General features: G+C 46.1%; 1 protein-coding gene across 2 annotated transcripts in view; it reads left to right on the top strand.

The window, feature by feature from the left end:
* The window catches only part of Lbh (limb bud and heart development), a 22,929-nt gene extending 13,910 nt beyond the window's left edge, over positions 1–9,019 (top strand). Inside the window, exons 3-4 of one of the 2 annotated variants that reach the window (XM_023710958.1) lie at positions 1,933–2,019; positions 8,699–8,958. In XM_023710958.1, the coding sequence (XP_023566726.1) occupies positions 1,933–2,019; positions 8,699–8,887 (276 nt within the window). In that variant the 3' untranslated portion in view covers positions 8,888–8,958. Of the gene's footprint in view, positions 1–1,932; positions 2,020–8,698 lie in introns of both variants that reach the window. The other variant, XM_004627381.2, reaches the window with a different exon arrangement.
* Positions 9,020–9,551: the final 532 nt, after the last annotated feature.

The raw sequence follows: 9,551 nt of genomic DNA, 5'->3' as shown, positions 1-9,551 counted from the left end.
TTTTTTTTTTTTTTTTTTTTTTTTTTTTTTTTTTTGAACTGGAGATTGAACTCAGGCCCTTGAGTTTGCCAGGGAAGAGCTTATTCCACTGAGCCATCTCCCTGGCCTCTCTTTTATACTTTTAAAAATTATTCATTAAAACCCAAAGACCTTTTAAAATCTGGATTATATCTCACTATCTGTTGTTGTGGAAATGAAAACAGCATTTTTCTCAATTGTTAACTTAATTCATTTAGAATGATAATAAAACCATTACACATTGATATAAATAACCATATGTTCCTAAAATAAATTTTCCAAAACAGAAAAAGTTTAATGAGAGTCATTGTTTTACATTCTTGCAAACTTATTTCATGTCTGGTCTAGTGGAAGATGGCTAGATCCTCCTGAGGCTTTCTGTGAATCAGACCACTGCATTATACATTGGCCCAAGTGAATGAAGACATCAGGCCTATCAGATGTGTAGTTAGAAAAGAAAATAATTTCACAGACTTTGCAGGTTTGTTTAATACTTCACCAAAAGTAGTTTGGCAGTTTCTTACATCTCTTGTGGTGTCTGAAATCCTCTCATCCCACTGTTTTGTACTTTTACGTTAAAATTAATCTGCTTCTCTTGCACATCGGTTCTGTAGTATGATACACTGATCCTTTGGAAAATGCAGATTCACTGAGTTTTGCAGATCTTGCAAATGTTGACATAGTTCGTTATGCAGTACTAAAAAAATCACATTTGTTGTTAGCTCCACTAGTGTCATCAGAAAGCTTTCAAGCGTTAGGAAGCTATCAAGTTCTTGGTGGCTGATACACATTTTCCAAAATTCTGCTTTTCACTTCAAAGCTCTATTTTTATCATTGCTGACAAATGCTATTAGTCATTTTCCTTGAAGCGACTGGTTCACTAGGTTCATTTGAGAGAAAATAGCTACCAGATACCTGAATTGAAGTAACTGCAGTTTGGTAGTCAGTCTGGCTAGTTTAGCTGGCAACTGGGTCATCTAGGTGTTTTTCCTCAATGCGATCATTTTACTTTGGTAAGTGAAAGAAATGTTTTGACTTTCCATTGCACGAATCCAAATGTGCAACATGCATTTAAGTCAATATTTAATAAAAGTTAATGTTTACTGCTTCACCCAGGACTCTTAAGGATATTGTAATTGTGAGTGCGAGGCAGCGAAGCGAACAATGGCAGGTACAGTTTGTATCACTGTGTTGGTCTTTTGGAGGTGCCTGTCATTTCACTCACTGTTACTTTTTGCACCATGATGTGAAGTGTTAACACAGTGGAAAAGGCAGCTATCTTGGTATTATCCTGGAATTATTTTAACTCCATGAGCACCTCCTCCATGAAAAGATCTGTCTCTCAGCTCTCTTCAGAGACTGTGTTAGCCATCAGCTACAAAAAAGGGTGCATTTCCACAGGTGTAACCCTGTTCATTTTCATTGCTAGCAACAGTGCTGCCATTGTGGCCATGAAATTTCTAGGCATCTTTTACTAGAGTTACTATATGGCAACTTCTGTTTGAGGGAAGAAAATGTTTATTTTTTTTAACTTAAAGAAAAGCAGGTGATTAGTTGGTGGCCTTAAGACAAGATGAAATGGCCTGGCATTGTGCTGCAAAAGTGGTAGTGGCAGAAAGCAGGAGACCAGGCCAAGGGGCAGAGCTGAAAGGAAGTCTTTAGAGACTTGAAAGAGTTGTTTACATCCAAGAGTGGGCTTGGGGGCTGTGTGGTAAGGGTTTGGAAGGAAACTCCAGGCACCAATGAGAAGGCTGTGGGACCAGCTATTTAGCTGCTGGAGATTTTTGTCTCTAAAGTGGACAATGAAGGGATGGTTGAAATGACAACAGTTGGGTTAGTCTGGACTGTTGGGGAGGGGGGGTGGCCATGGGATATTTTTAAAATTTTTAAAATTTTATTTATTTACTTATTTTGGCCATGGGATATTTGAGTGATACCAATGGAGGAAGATGGAGAGATCCAGAAGAGTGCAGACTCTGTTTCCTCAAGAGGCCATTGAGGGTAACTGTCAATAGATGGGGATATTTGAAATTATCTATGTAGACTTTTCTCACTTTCCAAAAGACCTCTGAGAGAATTCTCTAACATTCCACAAGCTTGTGGTTCTCTGGGCCCAGCATTAAGAGTAGCAATTAGTGCTAATTAATTGGAATTTGGACTGCCTGACTTGCAGGATGGGTGTGTGTTGGAGAGATGTTTATGAAAGATGGTGTTTATCCTAAGGATTTCCCTTTCTTTCAAGTTTCAAGGCTAGAGGCTTAAGTACCTTTGAGTCAGAGGAAGGAGGTCCAGTAGTTGTGAAGCCCAAATCTCTGCTCAAGTGCTCTGTAGGATTACAGTCACCAGGGAAGGATGAGATAGAGCAAGATGAAGATTTCATGGCCCCAGTCCAGGGCAGAGTTGAGCAAGTGAGACAGACAGTGAACAGACCAGCCAGCGAGTAAGCTGGAGAGTGTGGTTTTTCTCCTTGGGCTGGTCAGTACCTTTGTTTTCCTGTGAGCCGTTCTTTCCATTCCTATAGGCCACATGTCAGTTTGAAAAATCAATAAGGTGTAATACTAAAAATAAAATGATAATAAATAGCAAGAGATGAATATTTCCAAGGCCCCATTTCTTGCCCTCACATATTGCTAGGAGGCTGCATGTGGCATATGTCCTTCATTTGCATTAGCCGCTGCTCATTCATCGCACCCTTGGCAGAGCAGGATGCTGGGAGGGATCTGCCCATAGTTATAAGCTAGTCCCTCCTGGGAAGGAATAAACATGCAAGGCTGGTCTGTTGTTCTCCAGGAAGAATAAGAAACGCCGACTTGGGGAAACTGAGGGTCAGGAGGGATCTCGCTTCCCCTGCAGGCTCCTGGGGAGTACTGGGGGTGGGGTGGGGATGTTGGTCATGGGAGGCCTCTGGCTGCAGAGTCTTCTGTGAGAGACTAGGGTTTGCACAAGACAGTGGTCTCTGTTCCAGCCAGAAAGAGAAGATCGTGGAAGTCAGCACTGAGGTCTGAGTTGTTTCTCCAAAGAACCCAGCTGGGGTTTGTGGGCTCACAGTGCTACTTTTTTTGCTCTTGTCCTGAGCTACAGCCATCAGCTTTTCAGGTCCTTGGGGATGACAGGTTTCCTCATCAGGAATTTAGGGTTTGAAAAGCATGCTCACATGCACCTATATTTTATTCTCTCCAAAGCCCTGTAAGATCAAAATTAGCACTAACTGGAAATGACAGAGGAGATGATGAGAATGGGCTGGCTCCCTACCCCCACTGTCAGCCAGGTGTAAGCACGTCAGCGGTACTGCTGAGTAGAAAAGATGACTTCTCATTTTGTTCAGGAGACAACTAATGCTCAGAGAAGTTGACATAGATTTGCCCAGGGTCGCAGAGATAATGAAAGATATGGGCAAGGTAAAAGCCAGATTGGGTCGTCCTGTGGGAATGGTGATTTTCCATAGCAGGTTTGGGGTTCTTTGTTCCTCTCTGCAACTGGAGAGGGCACAGGCTTTCTGTGTGGCTTTATACACTGGGCCTTGGGGAGCCAGCCTGGCTATTTCTTTCAGGCTTTCTGCCCTCTTTCTCCTCCCACCATCCTTGCCCACCCCCAGCACTCCTTTACTCTGTCTGCCCCCAGCAAAGAGGAGCAGATCATCTGAATTGCCAGCATCTCAGCTTGCAGAGCCAGTCATTGCCTTTTGTGTCCAGTTAGCCAGCTTTCATCTCCTCCACCTGCTGGTGTCTGCTTTCCCTTATTAGCATCCTTCAGCTCTTTGCTGAGCCCTCTGTCAGCTTTGTGGCCTGCTCAACTTGTTTGTCAGAGATGAAGGCTGAGGGACACACACATACAAGAGGGTGGTTCCGGCCAGAATCGCTCACATTTTCCATACTAGGTGCCAGGCATCTCTCTCCTCTCCATGCCCAGAGGCAGCCAGGTCTAGGTCACCTGGCTGAGAGGCAGACAGCTGATAGCTAGAACTCTAAATTTGGGGCCTTTGGAGCTGTGGTGTTGCCTTTCAGTTCCCCTCTGTGCACGAAAGGAGAGCTGGTTCCTATTGGCTGCTTTCGTGCCCAAGTGGAAAAGCCTACTCACCAATTCCTCCCCAGAAGCTTGACCCAGCCCACAGTTCTCTGCTCCAAGACCACCTGTGCTGCTGAGCTATCCAGACGCCTGGTCCCAGACAGTGGTGCTTTCACTGTCCTTGTGTGCACCTACAATACAATAGCCACAAGCATCTGGGTAAATTTCATTAAATGTGCATGTATGCTTACTCAATCACATGTAAGTTTATGTTAATAAATTTAACATTTGGCCACACTTCAGGTGCTCACTAGCCACATGTGACAAGGGACTACTATATCAGACAGCACAGAGAACATTTTCATGACTGTAGAACATGCTGTGGAGCAGCGCTGATCTCTATAGCCAGCAATTCCGGTCTATTGTCAGTCAGACTCCCATCTCACAGACTGGCTCTTCCTCTCAGAGGGTCCTGAAGCTCCCCTGACTTTTCAAAGCAATCTTTGTGAATTCCCAAAGTTTTCCGACCTGTTGGGAATGGCAGCCATCTAGCTGAGGGTGACTCTGCAGAGATATGATGCCTGCTATTCCTACATTGGGGGGTGTGCAAGGCAGGGGTGTTCCTGGGGTGTGTCACTGACAAGACCTCATTCTAGTTGCGAAGGAAGAAACTTGGTGCCCTTAGTTCCATCCAAGCCATCAGCCTGGGCACAACTGTGTGACAGGTGGATGCAGAAAGCAGTGCTGGAAGAGGGGGAAACACTTCAGGCTGGGAGGACCGTAGCTGCAGATGGATTCATCTAGACCTGCATGGGCCTGGCCTGGGGGTGGGAAATGCTCTTTGGAGCCTCTACATGTTCACTTTTGGCACTTTTGGAGATGAACCTTTGCTGAAGAAGGAAAGGAGGAGGATTTTCTTTTCTTTTCTTTTTTCTTTTTTCTTTTTTTTTTTTTCGCTTTTCTAGAGAGGTGCTGTGTCACTGAGCTATATGCCCAGCCCCCCCTTTTTTTTTGTTTTCTGCAATCCAGAGAGAAGAGGCACTTGGGGCTTGGACATTTAAGCAGGAGCACTTTCTTTTTGGAAAAAGAGTTGCTCTGTGTTCTCTACCAGTACCTGAAGGCAAGCTGCATGCCAGGCTGGCCTGCCACCTTCACCCTACCTGCCATGTGCTTGGCAAGTTGAACTTCAGTTCTTTTTTCCACTGCCTTCTCCACCCCATCAAATTGCAGTTGCAAGCTCTCATTTTGCTTCTGCCTGATAATTAAAAAGCATGACTTAGTGGAAAACCATTGACCTCCTTGGGGTCAGCCTCTTAAGCAGCTGTCAGAGATAAGATTGTGCTCGGAAAAGACTGGGCAACACTCTGCAGGGCTTTGTGTCTGTTTGCGAGGAAACCATGAGGCTGTTTGGTCCTGGGTGCATGTTGTTTATTTTTGGAAACAACTACAATTTTCAGAGGCCTAAATTGTTATAATCTGATAATAAAAGAACACATCTGATGGAAGAGTTAGAACAATTATTATAGTGATTTTTGAAAAATACAATTAATAAGCTTTGTCCAAAAATAGCTTAAAAAATAACTTCTGCTCTAAGCAATTCAGGGAGTGAAGTTGTTTGACAACTAAGCAGTCTTAAAAGTCTGGTGCTCAGACTTTCCCCAAGGACTTCAAAGACTTAATTGTAGAACTCATGGTCTGAAAGGTGTTGTTTGGAGTTATTTTAATTACTGTGTTAGTATTACCACTTCTTGCATAGAGATCAGGTACTTATTACAGTCCTGCTGAACCTGCTCCAAAGGAGACATTTTAATTTGAATTTTACTTTTCTTCTCGAGAACCTTATCCTCTCTGTTTGCCAATGCTTGGACCCATCAAGAGGTGCAAATGATGTCGGGGTGGTTGAGGGGACTTGGCGGGGTCATAGAATTGATGTTAAGGATCTAGTGAGGATATTGGTTCTGTGACTTGATTGAATGTCCTCATATGAAGGCTTCATTGAACTCCTACAGATGCTTGAGTCTCGTGCAGCCACTTACAGGAAAGTGGCCTTGTGCAAGGGACATACCTAATGTATGCTTCAGTTTCCTTACTTATAAGACAGGGTTCCCATCACTGCTTGCCTCATAAGGTTATTATGAAGACCAGGATTTTTCTTGGCACAATCTCAACCATTTTTGCACCCTTCCCCCTTATTGAGGGACAGACCTAGACTGTGTAATGAAAAGAGTGTAATGAAATTAGACACTAACCTTTTTTACAGTCTTCCTGCTTCTCCTGGCATGGCCTTGCCTTTTGTCTCTTTCCCTCTTTCTTGAGTGATTGTAATTAAAATTAGGTTTTCATTTCTCCCAGCTATGTCAGAGGGAGGCCCGGGCTTCAGCTTGGGGTCCAGGATAGAGAGAGATCAGAGGCTGTACAGTTGAACGTCTTCTCTTGAGAGCTCATGGCTCTGTCTCAGGTCCTGAAGGCTTAGGACAAGTACGTAGCCCAGAAGCTCATCATGGTGCCTGCCTCCAGCAGCTCCCTGGACATTGGAGACCAAGGCCTGCTCACTCTTCCTGGTCAGTCTCCCATCTGTGAATCACAGCTGTAGACTCATGGCATCCTGTCTCATTTTTCTGAAAGTCATAAGCATGGAAGAACAGTGGATGAAGGTTGGAATTCTGATCCAGGAGCTAAGGCAGTGAGGGCGAACCTTTTAGAGCTTGCAAAGACAAGCAAATAACAAATCACCTGCAATAGTAATTCATGCCTGAGTTTCGCCACAGCTAGTCTAGGGTCCTAGTGCTCCCAGGGTGGCATGGCTTCAGTAAAGGGGTGTCTGAAGGAACTCTGTAAACTGTAGTGTCTTTTCCACTCACTAGGGTTCCTCTGTCTCACTCCCATAGTTTAAGGTAGGAAGACGCCTTGTGGCCTCAGCCCCCACCAAGGGGCTCTGCTCCACTTAAGACGTAAGGAAGCCCCAAAGAGCTTACTTGACTGGCTCCCTGCTTGGCCTCTCCCAGTTTGTGTGAGTGGTGCAGACCAAGGGCAAAATTTCAGGTTAGCCACATAGCAGAAGGAAGTGCGGGATTGTGGTCATTGTCCCTAGGCCCCTTTCAACAGGCCCATGCCTGGCCCCTCCTCTGACTTGTTTTCCTCCTGGCTGCTATTATGAGACTTTTTATGAGCCCTGTTAAGTCTTTAATGAGGCCTGGTCGTGCAGCTGGCTTAAGCCTTAATCCCTAGCAATAGGCCTTTATTGGATAAATGGTTAATAATCGCTGGTCTACAGGGATTGAGGAGGCTTCTCGAAGCCCGTGATTCCCAGAAGCCCCATGTGGCCTGTGACGTGATCAGAGTGTGACTTGGCATGGAGTTGGGGTACAGTAAGATTTGTGCCCTAGGAGTTCCATGGGAGTTGGGAGGGGCCCAGCATTTCCCTACCTCCAGGGTCAGGAGACCTGTGTACGTGGGAACCTGTCTCCATCTAGGAGGCACAGGCAGCCTCCCAGGATCTTTCCAATTGGGCATCTCCACTCCACTCACTCCAGATGTCCTTTTGCTGTGAACAAGCTCTGTGATCTCCAAGGAGTCTTCTGACTCCTGTGGTCCTGGGTTTCTTATCTGCCACAGAGAGGTGGGAGGAGATGGCTTCAAAGGTGCCAAAGTGTCTGCAGTTTGGTGAGCCCTAGCTTCCTAAACCAAGGCTCCTTTCTGGCTCCCAAGCATGTCACTAAGGGCTGTGAAAGGCAAGGGACCAGCAGCCTGTGGATTAAATACTTAAGCTGCTGGGCAAAGAATTGGGTCAGCTGTAGTCATAGGGCGGTGTGTGCGAAGGGAATCCGGGGAGCCAGAGTTGGCCCTTGGTTTTAGAGCCTGGCTTGGGATTTCTGCCAGTTCTTTTTAAAGTCTACACACAGTAGGCTTTAAAAAACAGAACCTTACGGTAGGACTCTGGAAAAAGGAGTAGACGTCCCAGGTGTAGAGCTGGTAAGAAGCCAGGAGCTGCTAACAGGGCAAAGGAGAGCACCCTGGATTTTGTTCTCTGTTTCCTTGTGACTAGGCGCCTCCCTTCAAGCTGGATTTGGCTTTGACTTGATGGTTGCAATGGGATCAGACTTGAGGGTAGGAAGGTGCTGGGGCACAAGCAAGGGGGTGGAACAGACCTGGGTTTGAGATTCTTTCATGTCCGGGCTGTACGGTCTTGAACAACTTATGGGCCCAAGCCTGTGATTCTTTAAGATAGCATAAACAGCACCGGCTTTTGATTTGTTGGTTTGAAATGACATGTAAAGAGCCTGCTTCTACTAGGGCCCAGTAACTATTCTGGAAGGTACTCTATGTTTTAGTACCTGTTGTATGCTTCATAAAATGCTCACTGACAAAACAAAAACAGCTTGCTATGACAGCATGGTTCTTCTCTCTAGTTGTGAAACAGAGTAAAAAGATGATTTTATTAGCCTGTTGGATTCAGTGGGTTTGTCCCTGGATTCTCAGGAAGGTCAGGCTGAGGGGTAGCTTCTCCCAGGACCTACTCCTCTGGCTCCTATTGTGTGCCCCCAGTGTCCAGAGGGCACCACAGTCCCTAGCAGGTGCCCAGTGCCCTGTGTGCCACATGTGTGTAAGAGGAAGGAACTGAATTCCTCTTTTCAAATATGTGCGTGACCAGGTGGCTGCTCTGCTTCTCTTTCAGATCTTCCCCGACCCATCAGACTTCGACCGCTGCTGCAAGCTGAAGGACCGCCTCCCCTCCATAGTTGTGGAGCCCACAGAGGGGGAGGTGGAGAGTGGGGAGCTCCGGTGGCCTCCTGAGGAGTTTTTGGTCCAGGAGGATGAGCAGGACAACTGTGATGAGACGGTGAAAGAGAACAAGGAGCAGTAGAATCCTGCGGGCTTTCTGAGGTCATGCCAGCTAGCATCTGGACTTGAACTGTGTTTTTCCCATCATGATGGAAGAAGAGAGTGAGCCCCGATCATTCTGAAAATGTCAAATGAGGCTTCCGTTCTGCACCTGCAAATCACCCGAGTTGGTTTTCTTTTCTTTTCTTGTCTCTTTTTGAAATTCGTTGAGCAGTGGAGCCCTCTGACAACTTGCAGAAGCTTCAGAGAAAGGAAGCTGCCCAGGGGTGGGGGTACAGGAAGGGTGCTGCTTCTGAGACCAGTATCTGGGCTCCAGCAACCAGAGGTGGTGGGCAGTCCAGTGGGCTGAAGGGGGTGTGCAGGCAAGCAGGGAATATTGGGGACAGGGAGATAATCCTGGGCAAAAGAAGAAACTTGGGTGTTGTTAAGAAAACACTGAGCAGAGAACTGCAGCCAGGATGTGTTTGGCATGCATTCTCTGGTTGCTGGGACATCAGAAACCAACGCTTCATGTGCTCTGTCTGTGTCTCACCCACCACCAGCTTTGGCTTTGATTTCAGGTGTGTCTAAGACAGAGGGCAAAGAACAGGGGAGCAGGGAGAACTGGCTGCTTACAGAGCCAGCTAGAGAGATACTTAGGAAAGGAAAGGTTCCCGTTTTCTTTCTTCCGGATGTTGCCCCACTTG

This window comes from Octodon degus, unplaced genomic scaffold (assembly GCF_000260255.1).
Source record: "Octodon degus isolate 3935 unplaced genomic scaffold, OctDeg1.0 scaffold00019, whole genome shotgun sequence".
Taxonomy (NCBI): Eukaryota; Metazoa; Chordata; class Mammalia; order Rodentia; family Octodontidae; genus Octodon; species Octodon degus.
Note: the sequence above shows the minus strand (reverse complement) of the source record. Positions and strands in the feature narration are given on the sequence as shown.